Here is a 26931-nt window from a genome sequence, read left to right as displayed (position 1 = left end):
GCACGGCAGATTTTTACAGTGGCCAAATCATGGTTTTGGAACTGCTGTGCTCATCACATGACACACACTGACCGAAAAAGCATCAAAACACCAAAGAAAATGATCACTAAAAAATGCTGACTCGTATTATACAATTTTTTTTATCATCAGAATTTAGTTTTATTTCAAACTCTAAAAGAATCACCCGACAACCAGTATTTCATATTAACACATCTGTGGGGAAGGAGATGAGAGGCGCGACTGGAGAAGTTCCGTGGTGCACCTGCTCTTTAAGCTATTTAAAAAAGCTGGAGGGGTGAAGATCATCGCAGTAATTTTATAGGCTGGAATCGTGAATCCAGTATCCACCACGAGGAACGTTTCATGAAAAAGTGAAATAATGGGTGCCACATTTTGATTGATATATTTTCATAACAAATCCATGCTCTTACGTTTAATAAAAGTAGTGAAGCTTTTCTAAATCTGTTTTACTCAGTTTGGTGAAGCTGCTTGGTAAAATGCCTTTGTTCAGTATCAAAAATGGCTAAAGGTGAACTTGTCAAGTTCTGTAAAAAAAGATGTGGAGCATCCAGACTTCCTCTTAGAGGGAGATGCTGGCCGGGGATTGGGAGGAATAGAGACTCACAAGGAAGTAGTTACAAAGGAGTGTTAATTTGGCCATAATATGACATGTAATTGTGGCTTTGTAGTGTGCAACATTACTCCCATTAGACACTGTGGGTGAAACTAGGGTTTGCCAGTTTCTGTGTTTTCATATCATTAACAGACGATCCAATTGCCTCCAGGGTGGGAATACAATTCTCTCATAGAGATTTCTCCATACATCTCTCATATGGTCCCATGTCTCTCTCACCCTGTCATGCATAAATATAAATAGCTTTACGTAATTTATTCATAAATTTTAGGCTTCAGTTTAACATCTGAGCCTGCCTAACAGAAACACAAACAGTACTTTGAAAGAGAAAATCAGAGCTGTGGTCACATGTGACCCACACATATTGGCAGGATTCAAGCAATAGACATATCAAGATGGAAAACAGATGTTTTGCCAGCTTTTACACAAACTCATCACATGACAGAGGATAACAGTCACTGCTAACAACGCACAAAAAACTGACACTTAAGTGAGACAGTGACACTAAACACTATTTCCATCATACACTTTATATTTTTATATGGTTAAAGCCTCAATAACACAATTTGTGCAGATTTGTCGACCTGCTATGACCAGCAGATTATGCAAGATACACTAATTTGTGACACTAACATATTAGTGCATCATAGACTGGTGTTGCCACAACCCAACCAGCTTTTGTCTCCCACTGGGGTGCACATGGGGTCACCACTGAGGAGTTCCAACCGAGGAGATGACCTCAGCATGCTGAGGAAAAATAACAGTCACTTGGTGCAACACAGGTTGCCCTTCCTTCCTGTTCATGTTGTCATACGGTTGACTGGATAATAGCTTCCATTTACATATAGATGCTTTCTTAGGCAGAAGGCCTAAGGCAGAAGACTGTGCGTCACAGTCAAGTAACACCAAGAACTCTTCTTACCTTCTTACCTCCACATGTTCTTCATCTGTATGGGGACAAGCAACAAATTAAAAAATCAGCATGGCACCACTGGGTATGAAAAATGGAGAAATACAACCACTGTCGTCATAGGCCTCGGCCCAGAATAGCTTTGTTGTAATTTTGGTAATTTTTTTGGAAATTGTTTTGGAGAATCTGATGTTATTGGCACTAAAACAATTACATTTGCAAGCACTCAGCTTGGCATAAAACAGACAGAAACATGGGCATACAGTAAATCAACAGAAATATCTGTGTGCTTTGGTAATAAACCTGTCAACAATGCATGTGTACACAATTGTGAATGAAAATGCATTGAAAGCAGGTAAAGCTTACTGACTTTTGAGCCAAGTGTTGTTCCATGTTGGTATTTGAGCTCTTCTCAGGATTCTCTCTGTCTTTTGAGAATAAGTAACCAGAATTTCTCTTTTCAGGAGGGAAAATTGACAACAAGATCTGACAGGAGCCTAGAGTCACCACCACCACAACAACTAAAAGCAGAAACTGAGATAGGTACACATTACTGCAGAGAAGAGTTCATCTTGCATCTGCAATGAACAGCAAAAAAGAGAATTTGCAGACTATTATTAGATTTGAACACCATTTTCACCATTAGCTTTAAAAGTCAGTGAGAGAAACGACAGTAGCTTAATTAGCATTTTAGCTTAATTAACTCATGCTACTTGACTAAGAGAGCTGTTTTCTCACTTATCTCACTTATTTCTAAAAGTTAACCCCAGATTAGAAAAGTCAACAGCTTCTAACATTCGAAATAAAAGTATTCACTGTAAAAACTATACGCTAGCCTGACAGGCTTATTCAGCCAAGATGTCTCATCAAAACAACATCTACCAACAAGAAGATGTTGATAGCTATGGGACTTATGGAGAAGGTGGAGGTGGATATGGGTACCAAGCAGACTACCCTTCTCAGGAAGAGGACGCAGCAAGTGATGTGACTGAAGGACACGATGAAGAGGACCAGATGTACGAAGGAGAATATCAGGGGATACCACATCCTGACGAGATGAAAGCTACACAGAGAGCTGCACGGTGAGACACCCAATATTTGTTTGATCTTAATGAAATGTTACAGTTTAACCAAAAAACATTTCCCCTCTGAATGTTTCATTTGGTGTAATTTAGATAAATGTTTGAAGCTCGAAAGTAAAAAACAAAACAACAGTACAGAAAAATCCAAAAAAGTAATACAAATTTGTAGAAATATAATATAGTGTAAATTCAAACATGGATTCTACCACAACATAAATGGTATTTACAGTCTCTAAATTTACAGTGACAAAAGATTTAGCCTACAATTACATTTGGTTATTTGGCAAATGCTTTTTTCCAAAGCGACCTACAAAGTGAGGTACAAGCTTGCAAAAATCTAAGACAAAGAGAAAACATCAAAGCAAAGTGTTATGAGATACAAGTGCAAGACAGAACAGATAAGAATCGGTATTTTTCAATTATTATTATTATTAAGGTTTGAGTAAATAGGAAGTTGCAAAAAAGTTGTGTTTTTAACAGTTTTTCTGAATTGTGGGAGTAAGGCTGCTAAGTGTGCAGAGTTTGGGTACTTGTTCCGCCATCATAGGACCACTGAGCTGAAAAGCTTTCCTTGTGATCTATTATGTGGTTATGGTACGGCCAGACAATGCGTTTGCAGAGTCCAGTGGAGAGGGATTGTAGACCTGAACAAGAGAGTTGTGGTATGCGTGAGCTGTCGATTTTGACCAATGTTTATTCATTACACCTTTCTTCATATTTCAGTTGATCAACATTATTTACTAAATCATTAATATAAATTGCAAACATTATTGAAGAAAGAACATTACCTTGCTTTACTCCAGAAAGTGCTGGAAGTGATTTACTTATTTATCTCTAAACAGGCTTCTGGAGCCTTATAAAGATCTAATAATGGGGAAATGCAATTTACACTAATTACATTTAGTTTATACATTAGGAGATTTCTAACACATTTAGTCTGTTTCTAACTATTGTACAAATTGAGTTTAAATATGAGCAACACACGCCGTATACTTTTTAAAACTGAGGGGAGATGGCATAACTGCAAAGATTTATCAAAAAGAGCATGGACGATGCGTAGAAGACAAAGTGACTTAATCTGGCACTTCATCAATACAAGTGGCCCTTCCTAGTTTTGCTTTACTTAGGGCCTCTTGGATTTTTCTAATAAAATCACATCATTAGGATCTTCATTAACATTATATACCATCAGTGAATCATGCTCCATAGTATTACCAGTAATACCATTTATTACATTATTTCTTTTTCCCCCTAATAAGTGTCATCATTTCCTTAGAGGCTTTCTGTCTATGTTTATGACCTACATGAATTTATGTTACTCTTCCAAAAGACCTGAGGATTTGAAGTCTGCACTCTCAAAATGTAAAATCTGCTCTCTTTGATATATGTGATATTGATAAAGTAATTTAGCCAATCAGTGGTGAATAATCTGGAAGTTCTCAGAATGATTGTAGTACATTGCACAGAATTGCATTTGCTTCCTTTTTAGCAGCCAGGTCAACATTTTTAGGAGAGACAGGGACCACAGATTTATCAACATCCGCTCCACTGCCTTCAGATGGCTGCTCTGCATGGAATGAACCAAACTGAACAGAAGAATCTTTCCATAAAGTATAAAGCAAAACAAACCAGTCATATTTATTTTAGCAATCAATAAGACTGTTTTACCAAAGTCTCTGCTTTAACAATTTTTGGTTGGAGATGTTCAGCATGATGTGAAAACAATCACGGTTGTTTTCAGTATAAACACATCAGTACACATCTATATTTTCTTACCATCGTCGTTTCTTACCTTCTTTTTCCCCAGGGCTAAAGCTCGAGCAGCTGGAAGTGTAGCTTCTGAGCTTGAAGAGTTATCTGAACAATATGAGGACATCATGGAGGACTGTGGTCACGGGAGGTTCCAGTGGACGCTCTTCGTGGTGCTGGGCCTGGCTCTCATGGCTGATGGAGTTGACTGTTTTGTAGTTGCGTTTGTTCTCCCATCTGCAGAAAAGGATCTGTGTCTATCCAACGCAGAGAAAGGAATGCTAGGTAAGAACTTTAATTATGTAAGCAGTCATGTGTTGATACATGGATTCTCTCTAGTTCGTCAAAGCCAACTTGAAAAACAATTTCTGGCAAGCAGGATGCATCATGGAGAAACACTCCGACTGAGACAACAGGAGAGAATGTAGGAAAGTTGAGTCCAAATGGAGAAAAAGTTGTCTTTAAACAGAGCCTTTACATTTATAACTGAAGTAATTAGACTGGACAAGGCTTGTTATCTTCTACTGTTAATAGAAATGTTAATAATTCTCATGTCGGTCAACCCTGATTTCAGTTTAATTCAATTCATCTTTATTTAAATGGCACCAATCCACAACAAACCCATCTCAAGGCACTTTAGATAGATATGCAGAGAAAAGCCAATAAAGCCCCCTTGAGTGTGTAGGTGACAGTGGAGAGAAAAAAAATCTGCCTAGATTATTTGGAATGAATGAAAAGTTAGGAGAGAATCATGTTGTGCCTCCTTCATATAGTATAAATAAAGATCTATCTCAATGACGGAGCTGGTGAATTCTTTCTCTAATAGTCAACTGTAAAGAAACTCATAAACTCTTTGCTGCAGAGAGTTAAGGATATACTAGGCTCAACAGAGCGATAACTCTTTGTCAGCCTGGGTACTGTGCTGAAACGAAACCTGGGTTGTTTTCCTTTTACTTTATTAATAATGAATAATATGCTGTTCTGGCATAACAAGGGGATTTTTATACTTTTTTATATATTTTTATAGATTATTTTTAAGGCTAAAGATGTTTCTTTTACGTTATTGAAATATCACCTCCTTTCAGAGTTTTATGACACCTGTTTTAGGTTCCGCATTTGTGAATTGCACCATGGATCTCACCTTTTTTGTTTCCAGTGGGGCAACAGTATCATGTATTATATGCAGTGAGGCAGCAGAACTATCATCAACATAATCAATTTGTATGGGACTGAGGTTAAAGTGGCTACAGTCCATTGTATTTTCAAATAAACGGCATCTGTTATTGTAAATTCAAATGGTATTAATAAAAGGTCAGACAAAAAGAATGATGGGGAAATATTGTTAGATTTTCAGTTTTAATGGTGTATATAAGGAACAGATCTAGGGTGTGAAAAACATAATAATCAGTCATAGAGAAATAAATGCAACATTGAGAGAGTTACTGTCAACTTCTAGAGGAAGGCTTTCAAATTAGTTACAACTATGTTTAGGTCTAGGGTTGATTAATAAACGTACTGTTTCAAATAAGTGTAATAAATCTGCATCTTTATCATCGAGAAAAAAATCTCTGTGTCAAAGATTAGAGTCAGACATCTGCCGCAGTTTCACAGGAGCAATAACAATTAAATTGCCAAGATACTGCTTTAATTAAAAACCCTATTGGCCACCACACACTGTGCATAAATAGACCAAAAGTACATTTGGAGCTTGGCAGACCTTCTTTTCATTTATCATCAGCAATCTTTCCTAAAGCTTGTGTTCCCCTCTGCAACCCTGACTCAGCATCAGACAGGCCTGGTGTTGGTTCAGAGAAACTAATTAGATATACTCTCACCATTTTTCTCAATTTTCTGTCTCTGTCTCTCTCTCATTACAATGTGATTGAACCCTCACTCCCCTGTCATACAGTATATACATACTTATATACTTACTCTATTTCATTCTCCTCTTCTTTTTCCTCTACTCTCATCTTTTATTCTATTGCTGTCTCACACCTGACCACAGTTTGGTGCAAGGCAGAGTTTTTGACAAGACAAGTGTGTCTGTATTTGAGTTCTGACTCTGGATAATCAATACTCTGTTCTGACCTTGGGAAGAACTGGGCAGCATTTCAGTGCTGCCCCAGATTCCAGGGAAACGATTTGAAAATAGATAATATACATTACAGCTCATCTTTCCAGGGCCAACGCCAAGAAATTAATCGTCAAGTCATCTTAGGTCTTTATGTGCATTTATTTATAATGATGTGTTAGTTGTAGTTGAGTTAAATACGTGTGGATACATTTTTAGAATTTGAGACACTATATGATTAGTCATGCAGTCAGCTCTCCCCTGTTGTGTAGCCATCTGCATACTGGAGTGCCCTGCTGCCAATCTCTGGCACTTGTTACACCGGGGAAGGCAGAATCATGACGCTTGTGAAAGGTCTTTAAATGTTAGGACCAAGCAGAGCTGAGTGTATTGACACATCTACCACAAGAATTTGACTAAAAGAAATGACAGGATGAGAAAATAAATAACAGGTATTTATTTCATAGAGACCTGCGAAACACTATAGGTCAGTTTTCACACTGATATTTTATCCTTAGTGCCCTTTTCAGATTCTTTATAGAGCAGCACAATGCTTTTATTTTTAGAACCACACATGTAATTAAGCAAAAGGCAGATTAACAAAATTCATACCCTCAGATGTATGATCCCAAAAACAGTGCATTCTTTAAACATCAAAAATATCAATACCAAATGCATTCTTGAACTGTGGGAAACATCCAGCACATCCTCCAAATTAAATGACAAAACATTTTGTTTCTATGCCTTCTAGAACAGGGCATAATTTACCTGTGCCTTCCAAAGCCACAGTGCTGTGATAAAGTATTTTTAAATTGTGTAAACAGTTTAAAAGCTTCAGACTAAATCCAACATTAAACATTGGCGACCTGACCAAACACAAAATGGAAGTTGCAGGATAAAAAATGTTGATGTAATACTCAAATGACCAATGCAAAAAAGTTTCCACCCCCTCAGGTCTGGACTTTGACTAAGCCAGTCCATAACTATTTGACTGCCACTCCACTCCACTTTATTCTTTTTCAACCATTATAGGGTTCTTACACTTGAGATCATTGTCTTGATGTATAAACCAGCTACATTTGATTTCCAGCTCACAGACTGATAAGCTAAAGTTTACCTTTAGGACTCTCTGGTAGAGAGCAGAATTCATGTTTTCAAGTCACCCTTATCCTGATGCAGCAAATCCTCCCCACAGCATCACAAATACATCCATCATGCTTGACAGTAGTTATGATGTTCTCGTTGGGGAATTCTGTGTTTTGTTTTCACTAAAAATAAAATCCTTAGAAATAGCTTTGTAACACTTTCCAGACTGATGGTTTTGCGTTTGGTAGTTTTCTGGATGTCGTAACTAAGAGGGAAGATATATTTTCTGTGGGCCTAGTTGGTATTTCATCCCATCACATTCTTTGCCCCAATAAATACAATAATTTTAAATGTATGTCTTCCGTGTGCTCAGGTTGCTTAATCAGGAGGGAGTACAATATTTTTTCATAGCCCATTCACTAGAAAAATCTGTTGTAAAATTTGAATTCTATGTTTGGGTTTAGGTGCAAAAACAATTGGTTTCCTTTAGGAAAAAACTGTGCTGTTACGGTGAGGAAAAGATCTTGGTTTGACTTTGCTAGGTTTAGGGGTCTTTTCTCCTCATGCTAATTTGGTCAAGGATCAAAGATAGCCCTGGCCATAGTTTCAATAAAAACAAGAATATTGACAGTATTATTTTTTTTAGAATTAGTTTTTGTTTTATTTTCAATTATTATATTATATTAATTTCAAACTGAATTTCCTTTTTATTTTAAAGTTTTATCAGTGTTTTTATCAATTAATTCTTTTTCCAATTTTATTTAATGGACCCATTTCTATCTTGTTTTATTTTTAAAAAAATTTACTTTTGGTTTTAGTACGTTTATGACAAAAGTATTCAAAGTGTTGTCTAAAAACCAATCTACTGCTCAGGAAAATTCAACAGTGCACTTCATTAACACAGACACTATAGTGCATTGTATTAAGATTGTCAAATTTTATGTAAAAGGCAGTGATACAAATATTTTTACCAATTAGGCCATTTTGTGAACAGACATAAATAATGTGACTTTTTTGTGTATTAAATATACACACAAAATAAACATTTGTTTATTTTTGCATTTTCAGTAATATTGTTTAATAATATTAGTTTTAAATTTCTCATGAAGTGTAGCATCAAATTCTATTAAAGCTTGTCTGACACCAGGGTGAATTATCCTACCAGTCTTATGAACAGAGTGATGAGTGAATTTTACCATAGTGACTGGAGCTTCTCATCTACTGGTATGATGTTTACTGCTGCTGCTGGATTCAAATTTTTCCCCTCTCTGCATCTTTTTTCATCAATGTGTGTTTTCCTTTTGAAGGTGACACAAACAGAGTCTGACACATACAGACTATGTGGTCTGACTATATATTTTCTCATAGACAATCAGTTTCACCACTAATTTAAATAGTTTGCCACCTTTTCTCCCAGACATTCTGACCTTGCTTTTTTACTTAGTAAGGCCTGGTTTTTAAAGCGGGAGCTCTAAGCCACTGTCTAGCTTTTAGCAGAGTTTGTAGGTACAGCACACCCAACAGAATAACAATTATTTTTTGTCTTTTGCTTGTTAAATTCAGTTTTCTAGCAACCATTAACTTTTCATCATCTGCGAGGTCAATTATTTTTCATTTACATTTATTTAGGAATTACAAGTGAGGTACAAGGCAAGCAAGAATCTAAGTCAAGGAGAAAACTACAAAGCAAAGTCCTATCAGACAAGTGTTCACGTTTGACTAGATGCAAGTGCGAGAAGGAGCAGAAAAGTAGTTTTTTTTTTTTTAAATAGATTTAAGTGCGTAGGAAGATGTGGTTTCAGCAGTTTTTTTAATAGTGGAAGTGAGTTTGCTGAGTGTGCAGAGTTTGGTAGCTCGTTCCACCATCGTGGGATCATTGCGGTGAAGAGTTTTGCTTGGTGTCTTCTGTGCGGTGCTGGGACCACCAGATGTCGTTCGATGGCAGACTGCAGCAGGCGGGAAGGATTGTAGACTTGAATGAGTGAGTTGAGGTAAGCGGGAGCTGTTGAGTTAATGACCCTGTAAGCAAGAGACAGAGCTTTGAACCTAATGGGAGCAGCTACAGGAAGCCAGTGTAGAGATCTGAAAAGTGGTGTGACATGGGTCCTTTTTGGCTGAATAAAAATTGAGACGAGCTGCTGGGTTTTGCATCGTCTGCAAGGGTTTGATTGTGGATACCAGTAACCCCATTAACAAAGCGTTGCAGTAATCAAGACCAGAAATGACCATTTTGTGTTATTTTACAATAGACTTTAAAATGCACTTGTAGCATCTTAATAGTCCAGATCATGACTCATCCTCATTGGTCTTTGTCATAGATCCCTTTGGTAAATTACCAGTGCATTGATGTGCTATTTGAAATGTTGATGTGTATTGTTCAATATTATTGTGATTTGCACCAATTGGCCACCATTCTTTTTCAATGTAACACTTCTCAAATCACACAATAAATGGCCAAAATAGATTATAGTGGCAGCACACCAGCTCGAGTTGCACGAAATTTGAAATAAGACAAAATGAATGCATTCAAAGTATTTTTAATCTTTGTTTTCAAAGGATCTCATATTTAATATAAAAAATAAAATGCAAAAATGGTAGTTTGCTGCATCCATTATCACATGCTTCACAGCAATTACAGCAGGAATCTCACAGGGATTATGCTGGTCTGTAGAAGTTCTAAATGTACACACATTTTCAAACACTAGTAGAAATGTAATAATATTTCTGTGTGCAAATGGAGCACCAGGTTGATAAAAGAGGTTCCAGAAGCATCAAGCTCACACATAAGCACGAGCAAAACTCAAACTTGTGTTTACTTGGTTTAATTATATTAGTTATATTTTCATACACTTTTATTGAACTGAAAAGAAATCTTGTCTTATAATATTAAGAATTTTTAAGACTATTTCTGTTCCTCTTTCTCTCTACAGGTCTGATTGTCTTTCTGAGCATGATGGTGGGAGCATTCTTGTGGGGTGGTCTTGCGGACAAGGTTGGCCGTCGGCGCTGTCTGATTGTGGCACTAGCTATAAACTGTGTCTTTGCCTTCCTGTCTTCGTTCGCCCAGAGCTATGGCTTCTTCGTCTTCTTTAGGCTGCTGTCTGGCATTGGGTAACTCTCACAAACACATTCACTTCTTTCAGCCAGTTGATAGATCCTTTGCTTCCATTTTAATCACATTATCATAGAAATAAAATAATTAATATTTATAAAAGTAATATTCATGAAACATTGTAACTTAACGCATTTTGTCAATTTTTTAAATTAACTTTGCATCTCGAATCAGTAATAAGTCATAAGAAATGCAAAATGAATTGACAAAAGGTCCTCTATGCGTGAGAATGATGCTCACAGTAAATGTACACCTTCATATTCAGCTCATTGAAGCTCCCCATGCATATTACTGTCCGCTTTAAATCATTTAGAAAGGAATCATTCATTTAGGACCAATTCAAATATTCACTCTGATGTAATTTAGCTCAGTTGGTAAAGGAGTGGTTCGATCCCCGGCCCTGGCTATATGTCGAAGTGTCCCTGGGCAAGACACTGAACCCCTAACAGCCCATTCCCCTCCCCAGCTGTGCAGTGCCGATCCAAACCCGGTAGAAATTGGGGAGGGTTGCGTCAGGAAGGGTTAAAAACATCCGGCGTAAAAACTGTGCCAAATCAACATGCGGACAATGACCCACTGTGGCGACCCTGAACTCAAGCGATAAGCCGAAAGACCCTGACTCCGATGTAATTAGTTTAATCTTTAAGGGATGGACCCAAGAAAACCAAAAAAACTTGTTACTAAATATGACATACATACAATTATAAAGTTAACTCCTACCCCCTACTGATAGTTCTTCATACCACGAGACAAAGTCCAGCCAGGAAACAGATCATTCTAAAGTTTTCACACCCAATTAACTTTTTTCATTTTCAGTTTTTCCTCATTAATCTACAGTCAATACCTCATAATAACAAAGGAAAAACAGAATGTCTGTAAAATGTATTAAAACTCAGAAACTAAAATACGTAATACATGTACGTATCAAAGTGTTTGCAACAACACTTGAAAAGGCTTCACATTTCTTTTCATAACCGATATGTTTTACTCTTCGATTCGAGTCCATCTGTCGTAAATTAAATTGACTGCAGATAGTTTGGATAGGAACACACCTCTCTACAGAAAACTACACAACTAACAATGCATACTATGTCAGAGGAAAAGCCACGAGGTCAAAGAAACTGCCTGCAGAGCTCAGAAACAGGATTATTGTGCTTGATTCTCATGCTATAGCTATATTTAAGTTGGATGTTAAGTAACTTTAAAAATTCCCCTAATGTCTGTATGAGACACTAGTAAAATAGCTAATCATCTGCATATAAAAGCATCACAAAATCACAATGACTTTAAGTGACTATTGTACAGTGAAAAGAAAAGGTGGCCAAAAACGCCCTGTGGGTTTCCATTCTCAGTAATTCTGACATCCAACAATGTTCCATTAGCATCAACAACATTTCTCAGCTTTGCTATTAAGGCATAACATTTTTTAAATATTTTAAAAACTTTATGTTTCTCGAGCTGAATATAAATTTTTATTATTTTCTTTTTAGCATTAAGTTTGAATCCCTTATATAAACCTTAAACCTAACATAATAACATTGCACATTCAGCTAGTACAAATGTTCCTTCATCATCTGAAGTAACAAATATGGTCAAGGAGTGTATAAAAAATAATTAAAAAAAGGTCCCTGGTTTGATTCCCTGACTTTTCTGTGTGGGTGTCCTCTGGATACTCCGATTTCTTCCTGCAGTCCAAAGACACGCATGTTAACTGGTGACTCTAAATTGCTCGCAGGTATGAATGTTACTGGTTGTCTGTCTGTGCATGTCTCTCTGTGGTGGTAATGAGATAAACTGGAGACCTGTCCAGGGTGGACTCTGCCTCTCATCCTATGGCAGCTGGGGCACAGTCTAGAGTCACAGTTTGTCATTTTTACTGATCCTGTGTAACATCTCTTATGCAGCATCATTTTTATTCAACTGTTTTTTCAAAGCCATCATAAATATTTTTGCTGCCTTGTACCTCACTTGTAAGTCGCTTTGGATACAAGCGTCTGCTAAAGGACTAAATGTAAATGTAAAATGTAAATGTAAATATCACTGAATGCTGAGTTATTATTGCAGCTTGTTAAGATTGAGATTGTAAAAGAAATTTCATTGCATTTCATTGCCTTGTATCTACATACAGTTTGGTTAGTGTTTCATTGCAGTGACACAGCAGAGATCCATCTCAGAAAAACTGGAGTCTTTGGGGAACCACAGTGACTCAGAAATAAGGTCACAAAGTGAAAGTGATACTAAAGCACTAAAAGTTTGCACAACACTGCTGCATATGAAACTCTGAGGCAAACCCTGTGCATGCCCTCTCTGCTGTGTATAAGATATCTACCGCCTACGTCATGATGTAGTTGTATTGTTTTAATACTTTTATCCGGTAAAAGAAACTAAGGAGCACCTTAATTAGATCTAAAAAATGCAACCACCAGGAGGCAAAAGCCAGTGTCTTCTTGTGCCATTTCAAAGTCTGCATTAGGAAGGGCATCCAAATGCACTGAGCTTCCTCTCATCACTTTCTCCTCTTACCCCACATTTATTTGTCATCACTGTAGGACATAACTTTGTGTGTTCTTTCTCCTGTCTTTCTCCTTTGCCTTCTCTCCCTCTCTCTGTGTGTTTTCCAGTGTGCAGCTACTGGTCCTACCAACCTGCCCAATGTGTTGTTATTGCTTTTTGTTGCTCTTTTTCCTTTCTCTCTTCACTTTCCACTCACCCCAAACGGTCAAGGCAGATGGCCGCCGACCCTGAGCCTTGCTCTGCTGGAGGTTTCTTCCGTTAAAGGGAGTTTTTCCTCTCCACTGTTGCCTGTGGCTTGCTCAAGGGGAAATTGTTGAGTTTTCTCTGTACATTTTAATTAAAATTTTGTTCTTTAAAGTGCCTTGAGATGACTTATAATTATGATAAATAAAGTTGAATCCAATTGAATCATGACTTCCACACCAAATCTGACCTTCATTATATCTGAAATCAATTTCCTCTTACATTGTAATTAAAGCTTCATTATTCAAAATGATTTACAGCTTTTATTCTGTTGCTGTATTTTTCAATTATTAGTTGAATTTACAGCTACAAATTTCTCCCTTTCTCTATTACTCTCCTGTCAGCATTGGTGGTACAGTGCCGATCGTGTACTCATACTTCTCAGAGTTTCTTCAGATGAACAAGAGAGGTGAGCATCTGTCCTGGTTGTGTATGTTCTGGATGACGGGTGGGATCTACGCTTCGTTCACTGCCTGGGGCATCATACCAAGATATGGTAAGAACTTAAATACAGACAGTTAAGACAGAATACTGTACAGAGTGGTTCTTTGCACTCTGGGACATGATGCTTCCTGGGGTCATATCTCTCACTTTTACTTCTCCAAACATAGTTTTGATTATTGTGGCCAAACAACTTAATCTTATACCATCTAACTAAAAAAAACTTTTCTTGAGAAGGATTTGACTTTGTCCATGTGATCAGCTAAAAACTTGTTGATTTTGGAGCACAAGCTTTTTTTGGATGGTAACCTTTCAGTCCATGGTGATGGTGATAATGTTAAGACTTTCTTCAGCTGCAGTATTTTGATGTGATTATATTAATTTCTTCATTTATTTGAACCATTACAAATTTCAAGCACATATTTACTTGTGTTGGAAATAACTATAATTTGTGGTATATTGAAAGTTTACTGGATCTGCCTCTTCACTAGGACTGTTACAATTTGTACCAAGAAGGACCCAAATGTAAACCAAAAGCGGGGAAGCGGGGCTACAAAATAGAAGTCCAAAGGGAGGAAGTGTAACTGAGGGCCAGATCGTGACAATGACTTGACATTTCTTGACTAATATTGTAATTTACAACTATAGTGTTGCACTAGATGGTGCCTTGATTATTGTCTTATCTCACTGTGACATGCTGATTATCAAGGAATTTAACAGTTTCGTAAAAACATTGTTATGTTTCAACATCAATCTAACTGACTTTACTCATATAGCACCTTAGGCATAGGTTAATGCAATTTAAAATGATTTACAGATAATTCTAAAGTTCAGAAACATATATAACACAGAGCAATAAAGCATAAAAACTAAGGGAAAAAATTTATATATGACAAAAACACATGACATTAAAAAGTATATTACAAATATGAAAAACATAAAACATTTTATTATAAATAAATTAAAACAGGAATGTAATCAACTGAACATGATAAAAAACTAATTTGGATGAAAATATAGATCATGATAAAACATGAGATGGTAAACAACACAAGAGAATAAAGAAAAATATAAGATAAAACATGTAAACAAAATAAAACAAAGGCAATTGATTTATAGAAATGTATAAAATAATTTTAATAAAAGCCAGCCTTAAAAGGTGAGGTTTAAGAGTTTTTTTAATTTGTGTGTGTGTGTGTGTGTGTGTGTGTGTGTTTCTACAGGTTGGGGGTTCAGTATGGGCACAGAGTTTCAGTTCCATAGCTGGCGGGTGTTTGTCCTGGTCGCAGCTCTTCCTGCGATTGCCTCTTTGGTTGGACTTACCTTCATGCCGGAGAGCCCTCGCTTCCTCCTGGAGGTAAGACTGCAGGCATGTTTCCACAAAACATCTGCTGTAACACTTTGGAGAAAAGGACTAACACACAGATCATAGTGTAAGTCATTCTGTGTGCTTGATTAAATTAGATTTTTAGTTTTTTCCTGCACTGTACTGTGGTGGGTTTGCATGTATAAGCAGAAAGTGCAGTGCTAGCTGCTTCTAACTCTATCAGTATTAAGGAGTAGAGTCAAATGCATGCATCTCAAATACTATTAATACTGTATGTTGATGGTGATGAAATTGCTAATACAAGGCTGTTTTTACAGTGTGTGAATGCCTGTAAGTGTTTGCCTGTATGTTGAGCAGAATGCCAAACACGATGAAGCTTGGATGATTCTGAAGCAGGTCCATGACACTAACTGGAGGGCTAAAGGACAACCAGAAAAAGTCTTTACTGTGAGTACATGCAATTATCAAATGTAATGAAACGAATTACATTACTCAGATTACTCAGATGAAAGTGAAGTGGTGTAAAGTGGTGTGTATAATATTGTGTGAACATTTCTAATGCACATTTCCTTTTGTACATTTTTAAAGTGTTTTTCCAGGCTAATTGAGATTCTTCTAAATTTCTGGAACACCACTTCCTTTCTAACTTTTGTGTTGCCTGTATTAAGTTTCGTGTTTGCGAACTTTACCATGGAGATCACCTCTCTGTGGTTTACTGCCTTCTAAAGCAACACTATCAAGTATTGTACGTAGTGAGGCTGCAGAATTGTCAACAATATAATCTACTTGTGCAGGAGTAACATTAAGGTGGCTATTTCCATTGTATTGACATATGGTGAAGCAAATGACGAAAGAATAATTTCTTTAAATTTGTTTACAGCTTTTTTACTTGACGCAGTTACAGTGGTGGTCCCTTACTGAAATTGTATAGTGCATTATCAAAAGGAAGATCAGACTGTGACCACAGACTGTTGAGCAGCTGAAGTTTTGCATCCAGTAAGAATTGGCAAATATTTCACAATCAGGATCCTCAGTTCCAAAACCATCATTAAAAGATGATGTAACACAACGATAAACACATCTGTATCCCAACCTTTTGTGTATTGCATTCATTAAACTCTAAATTAAACTCAATACAATGAAATTGGTCATTGAATACCCAGAATCTTTTTATAGTACTTTTTTTATAGTATTTTGAAAAAATGGGGGTTGTATAAGAAGACATTTTTACCTCCCTCACACGTTTGAGTATCATACTATTTCTGACAAACCTAGGAAATGAGTGTAGCTCCTGATTGTGCAAGTCTCACTTGCAAGTGATGGTATTTTTAAATATCTGACAAGATCCAACTTGATTTTTTTTATTTATTTTTCTTATTTGAAGGAAGGGAGGGAAACAAAGGGTTCTACTGGGATTTCAGGAAAACAGACAGGATGAAAGCGAGAGTTTAAAAGTGTCAGCCAAATGACAACAGCTCTTGCTGATGTTAAAAATGTTAATTTCAGTAGAAGCTTCCTAGACACAAAACAGACACTTTTACAAACTTCCAACTTTTTTATGTCCTCAGGTGACTCAAATCAAGGCTCCCAAGACAGCAGAGGATGAATTTATTGAGATTCAGAGTGCTACAGGAACAGCTGTACAGCGCTGGGCTGTACGCTCACTATCACTCTGTAAACTGGTATGTAGCCACACACCTCATATACTGATACTGGAGCTGGCAACTTGTGATTAAGACTGTAGGAGGAGGATAATTGTCCTACAGTGTTCTAAAGATCAACAACTCTAATAAATGTTGAGTTTGTCCACTGATGCCAGTTCTGTGCTCAAGGACACTTTGATATGTGACCGGAGATGCTCTCAACTCAATGCACCCATCCATTTGAAACCCCCTTCGCCTAAGAAACATTTTTAAAAAGTCTCGTGTGGCCATTCAGGGCCCATGGTGATACTTCCTGCAGAGATGACAAAACCTAAATATGATACATCATATTGCTGATTATTGTTACCTTCATACGATTTCATTATGGTGTGATGTATGGTGTGATCTTGTGATTACCTGGATCAGATATATTCAGGTGTGTCCTGTGCCTCAGTGGGTCAGAACAGTTTTGGTCGCATAAATGGAACCTACACAATATTAGGCAAGTGGTTTTAATGGCTGATCACCATAGTTTTTAATACAAATACATTCTAGACATCATACGTGTCTAAAACATTGCTATGCACATTAAATTAGACCTCTGGACTGAGGTACTTGGTAGTCAAGAGCTTTATCACCATCTGATATACTAGCCTGCTGAAAAAGACAAAATATTTTGTTGAAAAGAGTGGAAACCCTTATTTTAAATAAGATACATTTAATGTCTTGTGTCTGTTCTACTATATGTGCACTTATTTTAATTAAGCATTTGAAGAAGTATGTTGATTGGGTGCCTTTTTGTAGAGGTTATCATTCTACTAATGTTTCACATGTTATAATCTGAATAACTAACAAATATCCTTATTTTGGAAGGAGATTGTGAAGCTGAATCATATGAATTTGGTCTTTGTTCTCGCTCTCTACTAGGTGTTGAAGAACGTAGTGTCTCTACTGTCTGCAGAGTTGAGGTTTGCTACACTTTTCATGGCCATCATCTGGTTCTGCATGGCTTTCAGGTGAGTTCATGTCACCATGTTTTACACCAACATCCAGGTCGATCAGGAGTGTCATAGAAATGATGGGTAGACACAAAAGAGAATGATATGATTTAAAACAGGCATGTTGTTATTACATGGTAGCTGTCTTAGACTGCTGGTCATTAAGCAAAGCTACAATGGCCTTGAGGTGCAGGGCACATAAACATGGCATCAAAAGACAAAAGACATTTTACAATACACAAGAACAAATAAGAAAACCTCAAACCTTCACTAAATACAAATGTTTAGAAGTTAGAAAAGTTAAGGACATTACTTTCTTTTGATTGGACAGAACCTAAGTCACTATATTACTTATTATTATACTATAGAAGGATGTTGGAAGATATTGAAATGGTAAAAGCAGTTTTAAGGATTTTTATTAATTTGATATTCGTGATAAGATATCAAGATATGAAAAATGCCTGCATCCTGAGTAGACGCTTTTAAAAAAGCAGGACAATCTTCAGAGCACAGTCAGAGCTAAATGGACCTGTGGTCTGTCCTACAAAGTAAGATCTGTAGGGTGACCTGATATCTTTCAGCGTAGCTTAGGTGCCACGAGTCTCTTTCAGCATTGTAACTCTATGGAGCAGGTTAACTTTAGAAGATTAGATCAAAACCTGTCAACAGTCTGAACACAGACCAATCAGCTCACTGAAAAACCTGAATTACTCATACAGGATCCCGATTTGGACAAATTCGTATATAGAAATGTGTGTTTATATTTACATTTAGTCATTTAGCAGACACTTCTATCCAAAGCGACTTGCAAGGGAGGTACAAGGCAAGCAAAAATCTAAATCAAGGAGAAAACATCGTCTGCAGTCATTCTGTGTGGAGTAAAGTTATGTTCTGGTTGTTTTCTGCACCTTTCATTGATTATCTCTATTTAAATTTTGTTCCAGTTACTATGGTCTCTCTGTTTGGTTCCCTGACATGATCAAACACCTTCAGTATGAGGAGTACCAATCCAAGGTCAAGGTACAGTTAAGAACATTTACAACTCATAATCACAAAATCACATTTCATTTTGTACACTAACTGATTTGTGTACACAGGGTGTGTGGGATTGATAGGTTCTACTCATGTTTTTGTTTTTGGCATCATTTTATTAAACAAGAAACATGAACAAATACTTGAGTCACTCTGGTCCATGTGCTCCCTGGAATATTGGGCCCCTGGGCCGTTGTGTTTTCCACAATAGCAGTTCAATTTTCCTTAATGATTGGTGGCTCATTTAACAATCTGCAGGTGCAGGACATGTATAAAGAAGTTTAGATAAAAGCTACTGTACGTCTAATTTGGCTCTGCTAGAACACGGATGTTACTGCTTTGAGATTTCATTGGTTGTATTGAAGTAAACAAGCAATTTTATTCCAGCTGGACTATAAAAGCGATTATTTTTGATTCATTCCCTTATAGGTGTTCTATAAAGAACGAGTGGAGAACTTCCATTTTAACTTTACTTTGGAGAACCAGATCCACAAGGAAGGAGAATACATCCGTGACAAGTAAGTCTGTAGTGTGCTCTTTAATATAGGTCCAAGCTGTTTTGGGACTGTCCAAGGCTAAAGATCATAATGTAGCAGTATCTTTTATATTGGTGATTTGATATTATACAAAAGGCAGATTGTGGAGAAATTTCTCAACATTCTCCTCTTCCTCAAATTGTTTTCTATACACACAACACACATAGATGACACATGCTAATGACGTTGCACAGCGTGTCTTTTAATAAACTTGTAAGATTGCTGAAATGGTCTGTCTGGTGCATTTAGACCTGGCACCTCGATAAACTGTGCATAAAAATGGCACTAAAAGGTTTGCATAGAGGGCTCTTTGAGGTCTGAGACCACGTCTGTTTTTTTATTTTAGCCACTGAAGTACATAGCCTTACAAGATTGGTTGTTGGGTTGGCCCAACTGGGGTACTTGCTCAAAATAGGGTGGCACATTTGCATATTTATTTAAAATGTTTTAAACTCATTTATATGATATATGATATCATATATTATGTGATATTTATATGATATTATATTGTATTCATAAAATGTTTGTTAAATGTATGAAATACCTAATATTATTATTATATCTAGTCAACAATTTGTAACTTGTAAGTCCATCACTTGAAGGAATAATGTTTCTTTTTTGCAACTTCAACACAATTCTAATGTGATGAAAATATAAAGACAACTTAAATGAAGATTCTCTGTCATCCAGGTTTGGTTATCCAAAGACTGAATTATGTAAACTGGACCTCTTTCTTATTGGGTAGAAACATTTCACAACTACAAGCAGCTTGTATAAGTGTGTGTGTGTGCGTGTGTGTCTGTCATCCCCCATAGATTCATCAATATAGAAATGAAGTCAATGAGGTTTGAAGACTCACTATTTGAAGACTGCATCTTTGAGGACATCAGGTCCACTAACACAGTGTTTGAGAACTGTACCATTCGCTCCACTGTCTTCTATAACACAGGTAAGTTCAGCAGCACCAGACATTTAAAAGAATTACAGAAAATGTTTTGATAACAGGAACACATTCCAGCCCATCACTACACACTGTAGGATCACATTAATCACAAAAATCCCAAAAACATTTTAACTTCATCCATGTTAGTTCCCAAATGGGGTCTATGTGAAAACAACATCAGCGAACAGGCATCACTACTGTGCCAATTTGTTAGTGAGTGCTTATCAGAAACAAAGGAGTCAGAAGATTGTTCCTTATTCATTTAAACATCAAAAAGTCTGATTTTATCATCATAAGAAAAAGTAAAGGCACTATTTGCAATTCCCTCATTTTCTGCATGAATTGTTCATGGAATGTGACCTGATCTTCACCAAACTCTCAACCCGCAATATTTCTAAGCTGATAAAACACACATAGTCATGATCTTTCATGTCTTTATTGAACACACCTATTAAATATACAAAGTTTAAGTAGAAAAACTAATGGCAATAGTGTGTTATATCTGTTTGAACCAGCTTTAACAGCAATGACCTTAAGCAAATGCTTGCAATAGCTGTGGATTAACCCTGCACCATATTCAGGAGGACTCTCGGACCATTCCTCCTTACTGAACCGCTTCAGCTCAGCCATATTCTTAGGATGTCCGGTGTGAACATCTTGGGGTCATTCCACAAACGTCTCTATTTGTTTTAGGTCTGGGCTCTGACAAGGCCACTCCAAAAAGTGGATTTCTTGTTATAATGTTTTATTATAATCACCTTGTTCTTACCTTCAGCTTTCAATTAGCTACCCTGACATTATCCTGTAGGGCATCTTGATGAATATAGGAAATCATTTGTGTTGTGGATTGTTAAGGTGGACTCCAGGTGTGCTGCAGTGTTGTTCAGTGTTGTGTGTGTTAATACTAGTGACTTTGGTAAGGATCAAATCACATTTCACATGGCCAGTTTTACAAGAAAACTTGGAAATTGCTAACAGTGCCATTACTGTTTCTTGCGACTGTATATTGTGGTGTAACATACTGGCATGGAGCTTGTTTCTCTTTTCAGAACAGAAGAAAGTATAACATCTATACGTCATCTATACTGTATTATGGAAATATCAGTACATACATCCACTTCTTACTTTTCTATAAAGTTTTAAGTTAACATATTATTTGTGATCACTTTTATTGTTTATATAGGCATCTTTCTATTGATTGGACCCACCATGGTGTTATTTGCCAGGCTTACCCATAATGTCAGTTTCCTTTTAGATTCATAGTTTTCATGTTCTCTGTAGACCTGTGGGAGGAGAAGTTCATTGACTGTAAAATGGAGAACGTGACCTTTATGCACAACAAACAAGGCTGCCACCTGGACACCGTCGAGGAGAACGACGTTCTCATTTACCTGGTCAGCTTCTTGGGCAGTCTAGCTGTGTTGCCGGGCAATATCATCTCAGCCCTCTTTATGGACAAAATTGGCAGGATCAAGATCATAGGTGATTTCTGGGAGTTTGATTGATGATGTTAATGTTTTATGTTCACAGATTTTTAGGACAGATAACATGATGTTTGTCCATATTTTTCATCTGTGGTTGGGCTGAATAATGTATAGGAAATTTTGTCATGTCCCTAGGTGGCTCCATGCTCATTTCGTCAGGCTGTACATTCTTCCTGTTTCTGAGCTCCAGCCAGTCAGCGATCATCGCCCTGCAGTGTTTGTTCTGTGGTGTCAGTGTAGCTGCATGGAATGGCATTGAGGTGGTAACTGTGGAGCTGTACCCTGCTTCTAAAAGGTTTCTAAAATTTATTGTTGCACCTGTATTGATGACATTCCTTATCTTTCTACTGCATGTCTCAAATGACACGTCTCAATTGACTTTTTCTCAGGGCCACTGCATTTGGTGTGCTGAATGCTCTGTGTAAGCTGGCGGCGGTCCTTGGCAGCTCTATCTTCACCAGCTTTGTTGGCATCACCAACATCGTCCCCATCCTGCTGTCCTTCACTGCGCTGCTGTGCGGTGGCTTTGTAGCCCTCAAACTACCCGACACAAGAGACAAAGTCCTCCAGTGAGGTCATGTGAGATCCTTTTTCCATGCAAATCATTTTCTTTTTATACAAGTTCCAGAGGGGTGGCGATATTGTTCCACTCAGGACGGCAGGTGGACCAGTTGGAGGTTTCAGTGTTTTAAATATTTACTCTACTTCAAGAAAATGTGACTGAAAAAATTATAATCAATCACAGAATACTGAAAATGATGAGAGTAAGTAAAAATGCTATTTTTGTGTAAATCCTACCTAAAGTTTAAAAAGAATGTTTTAGGATTTTTCAAGCTCGTCTTAATACAATATTGAGGTGTTTATACTATACAAGTATTGGAAGGATGAGGCCAATTCAGTTTTTGCTGTACACTGACATTTGTATTTAGGATCTAAAAATATGAGTTTTATTATTACTCCTTGAATTTCCCAGTATTTCCCAGTATTTAAAAACACTTTTTTTGGTCTCAGCATCTGGATAAATTGTATGTGCATGTGTCCTGCACACATAAGTGATTTCTTTCCTTTTCCGGACGCTCCACTTTGTTAAATTGGCTGTACCCAATTCTTGTCCAATGCCTCTTTTTACCTTATTTTCTCAGACTCTCTGGAAATCCATGTGTCTTCAGTGTACAGCAAGAACAAATGAATTGACCTTGTTGTTTTGAAGGGGAATATTTGTACATTACAATAGGTCTTGGTTGCTGTTCTGTTTTGTCTCTGCACAAATGCTTTGTCACACTTCACACATATGATGGTGACCATACTGTAAGAAATGGGGGTCACCATGCACAGTCCTTGTTACACCTACATGCTAAATATAAAAAAAATGTAAATGTTAAACAATCAACACAGAGGAATACTAAAATGTGTCTCTCTGGCAATGCCTGTGAAGTCGTCTACTAGGGAAAGTAAAACAGAAGGAAATTTATCATTGAAGTTTAATTTCCCATGCATGCACTTTGCATGGAATACCAGATTTATATTAACAAATTCTAAACAGAGTGTGTGGTCAAATGCAATGAGGCATCTGTGCAGAACATTAACAGTTATAGCGACAAAGAACATGTGAATTTAAGTACCTCAATGTTGTACTGAAAATCTGGAACCTTTCCTTTAAATCACATGCTTTACCTTATCACATCCTCTGCTACTAGTTGTCTGATGCATGATTTTGTGCAACTTTGTTCTGAGGAAATGACAAAACCAGAACCATGGAATGAACTGGAAATCCTATGATTGGAAACTAACCAAACCTTAAAAGATGGCATGTGATAGTTTTTACTGCACCATTTTACAGCAGTTCTCAACATCTCAAACTAATATAGGCTTAACATCATTGAATAATGCAGAGGTAATACAACTACTAATTTCTGTACTGACATGCAGCGGTGTGTTTCCCGAGCTCTGTGTTTTGCATGAGTACAATCACCTTTTCCAGTACTGGAGTTTTTAAGTACAGGGAAAACACATTCTCATTTGGCTTGACTTACACTCACATAATATATCAGGAGTAAAAGTTTACTTTTCAGTCTACAGGTACGTGACCTGGAGTTTTGGAGGGATGTATTTGGAATAAATCATGATAACATATTAACAACTCCGTGTTTCATATCATTTGGTCTGTGTGCATAAATGTTGCTCACTTTCCATTTTAATCAACATACAATAGTTTCACCTTTCCCTCATTTTCCATTGATGCTTTTTTATGTTCTAAACTGAATAATATTATTGCACTATGTTGTGGAATAAATCATTATTTTTAGTTGATGCATTTAATAATATGATGACATTATTCAACCATACATGTGACTATTTTAAAGTAAATCTAACAGATTTTTTTATTTTTTTTATTTTAACAGATATATTTTTCAAGCCCACAGTTAGGTGTAAAGATTGATGTCAATCTTGTGGCTGTGACTTTTTTTTCCCACTTTGTCCAGAAAACAGAACTGCTCCTAAAACCTTACAAAGCGTCTGAAATATTTCAAAGTTGAATATTCTGAAGTATTCACACCTTTACACTTTATGCACATTTTACTGTGTTGCTAATTTACTCACATTACTAATGGTCTACACACAATAAACCATCAAACAAAAACAAATGTAATACTTTGGAAGCTTTTGAAATGTCCTACTTAACACCCATGTAAGCAAAGCATCGACCAATACCAGATTTTTAATACATGTCTTCACTTCGATGTTATAGGACACTGGGTGTAGCATTAGGAGCGGAGGGTTTTCTCCTAAGACTAGTGACAAACAAGTACACCTCCCTGCCAATAAGTTGGTCCCACTTTAAGGTTAAAAACATGAGATGCTTTTGATTACAAAAGTGAACAAATTCAATAAGGACTGTGTCAAGATTTGTGTATGAGAACAGACCCAAGAGTAAACACACAGATAGGGAATGTGGTAAAATAAGAGAACTTTAAATCTGAGACAAGGGAAAGAACAATATAACAAAAACTCACTCCAGAAGGAGACCAGAGACAGTCATGTCAAAAGATGATAGTGACTGATAATCAAGAAACTGGCAGTAAGAAACTTAGCAAGGGTGAACCTGAATCAGAAGACACAAACAATACTATATTTAAAAAAAAAAAAAAAAAAACATAGGCAGCAACTAGGGCAGTAAGACTAATGTATCAAAACAAATACCAAAAACCAGAATTTCGAGAATAACGTCAACTGAAAGTCAGAATCCGCACGTGAGCACAAATACATAAACTAAGGAATAGGCTGGACCAACTAAGGATAAACTTGAACCCAGTCTAGAATAACTAAAGAATCATCAACATGGAGCGCAGACAAAAGAACAGATGCAAACCAGTTAAAAGAGTAACTTAAAAGTGGGCACTAACTGAGCAGGTCATATACAAAGTGTATGTCCCAGGGCAGACTAGAAACCGATGTAAATCGAAGTGTGCACATAAACAGAACAAGTCAGGAACAGATATGAAACAGGTGGACAGGTTTAGACAATTATGACTGATGATGAGTGGTGAAGTTGGTGGAATGAACTGGGAACAGGAAGTTGGGGAAAAGGGCTACAAAATAAAAGTCCCGAACAGAAGGTGAAACTGAAGGGACTCTCCAAAAACCAAGTTGTAAAAAACCTTGTCAGGCTTAGAATGTGAAAATAAGTGTCGCCGATAAATTATTTTACTTTCCCCAAAGATAGATGATAATCACTGCGGAGGTCTGTGATCTGTATTTCACTTTGCAAGACAAGGATGGATTTAGTCTTGAAGAAAAACAAGGCTAAAAGACAACAGAGAGCATTAGAACACAGAATAGATGAAAGCTTACGCAGTAAATAGAACATAGCTTTCAGGGCTGGAGGCACTAACTTTGTCATGTCCAGTGGTTATGTAGCCAAATAATTTTACAGTGCACCACTATAAAATGTGCAAAAAGAGAAATGGCTTGGGTACTTCTGAAGTGACTGAATGTACAATCTACAAATTAGACTACTTGGGATTCTCCCATCTAAAAAAACAACCTTATAGTCATTTGTTCAAGCAGCTAAAAATTACCTATAGCTACTTTTATTGTAACCTGTAGGGGATGTATTTTCATCAAAATCTCCAAATTTTATGTTCTTGTGGTGATTATAAATCTGACAGGAGCAAAGGTGGAATTCATGAGCCACATGACATTGACCTGACATGACAATGATCAACAACTTGTTTTAACCCTAAACTATTATCTTTCCCTAAATTTACCTGAGTGGGTTTGGTTTCTAAATCTAACCATAACCAAATCTTTGCCATAGCATTTTCATATCATAAAAGGCATTGTTATTTATTTTTTACCCGTGATTTGTAAGTGCACAAACACACAAACAAAGGCCAAATGTTGCTTTGCATTGGTTAGTGGTGGTGGTTAGTGGTCATATCAGACGTTTGTGTAAATGACTGCATGTTTGTCTGATGGGATATCTTGGTAATTATTTCATGTGTTTTGAACATAGTGCGTAAACAAAGACAATTGCAATATTGCAAGAAAAAATTACCCCAGTTTTGGTCTAAATTAAGTTTATTTACCCATAAATAAAAGAAAAAAAAAACGAAACACTATCACTTAATGTATCATCACTTGCTGGATTTGCACTTGAAGCTCAACTGTCTTCAATATTCCAAAGAGACAATTTAAAATAAAGACATTGTGCTTCTGACTACATGAGACAGATCAGATGCTGTTTTCTTTGCTCTGGTCAATCTGACTGGTTGTGCTTTGGCTGCACGGTGACTTTAGGACCACATTCATTAGTTGTTTCAGTGACATATATTTTTGTAAAGAAATGTGTAAGTGCTGAGAGCCACTGCTACTACAATAATGGATTAGAAATTATTACTATGGTAACACTGTGATCAAGATCTAGGTTCAGCAAAGAGCGATGGATTAACACTAAAATCTTTAAGCAAGTCTAGGCTCTTGCATCCATCAATAGATAGTGCATTTAAATAAGTGTTCAGCCTTTGGCAACACCTCATCACAGTGCTTGCATCTTCCACATATACTCTCTAGCCACTTTTTGGTGCACCTATATAATCTAATGTGCTCCAATTTGGTTTACTGAA

At 36.8% G+C, this 26931-nt stretch overlaps 1 protein-coding gene across 2 annotated transcripts in view; it reads left to right on the top strand.

The window, feature by feature from the left end:
• The window catches only part of sv2bb (synaptic vesicle glycoprotein 2Bb), a 36914-nt gene extending 10475 nt beyond the window's left edge, over positions 1 to 26439 (top strand). Inside the window, exons 2-15 of one of the 2 annotated variants that reach the window (XM_067501647.1) lie at positions 2009 to 2626; positions 4434 to 4660; positions 10463 to 10643; positions 13746 to 13810; positions 15066 to 15199; positions 15527 to 15616; positions 16738 to 16851; positions 17740 to 17828; positions 18755 to 18830; positions 19272 to 19360; positions 20194 to 20327; positions 21603 to 21803; positions 21941 to 22100; positions 22195 to 26439. In XM_067501647.1, coding sequence (XP_067357748.1) covers positions 2403 to 2626; positions 4434 to 4660; positions 10463 to 10643; positions 13746 to 13810; positions 15066 to 15199; positions 15527 to 15616; positions 16738 to 16851; positions 17740 to 17828; positions 18755 to 18830; positions 19272 to 19360; positions 20194 to 20327; positions 21603 to 21803; positions 21941 to 22100; positions 22195 to 22378 — 1968 coding nt within the window. In that variant the 5' untranslated portion in view covers positions 2009 to 2402 and the 3' untranslated portion in view covers positions 22379 to 26439. Of the gene's footprint in view, positions 1 to 2008; positions 2627 to 4433; positions 4661 to 10462; positions 10644 to 13745; positions 13898 to 15065; positions 15200 to 15526; positions 15617 to 16737; positions 16852 to 17739; positions 17829 to 18754; positions 18831 to 19271; positions 19361 to 20193; positions 20328 to 21602; positions 21804 to 21940; positions 22101 to 22194 lie in introns of both variants that reach the window. The other variant, XM_067501646.1, reaches the window with a different exon arrangement.
• Positions 26440 to 26931: the final 492 nt, after the last annotated feature.

Source organism: Channa argus, chromosome 4 (genome assembly GCF_033026475.1).
Source record: "Channa argus isolate prfri chromosome 4, Channa argus male v1.0, whole genome shotgun sequence".
NCBI lineage: Eukaryota > Metazoa > Chordata > Actinopteri > Anabantiformes > Channidae > Channa > Channa argus.
This window is presented reverse-complemented; position numbering and strand designations above follow the sequence as displayed.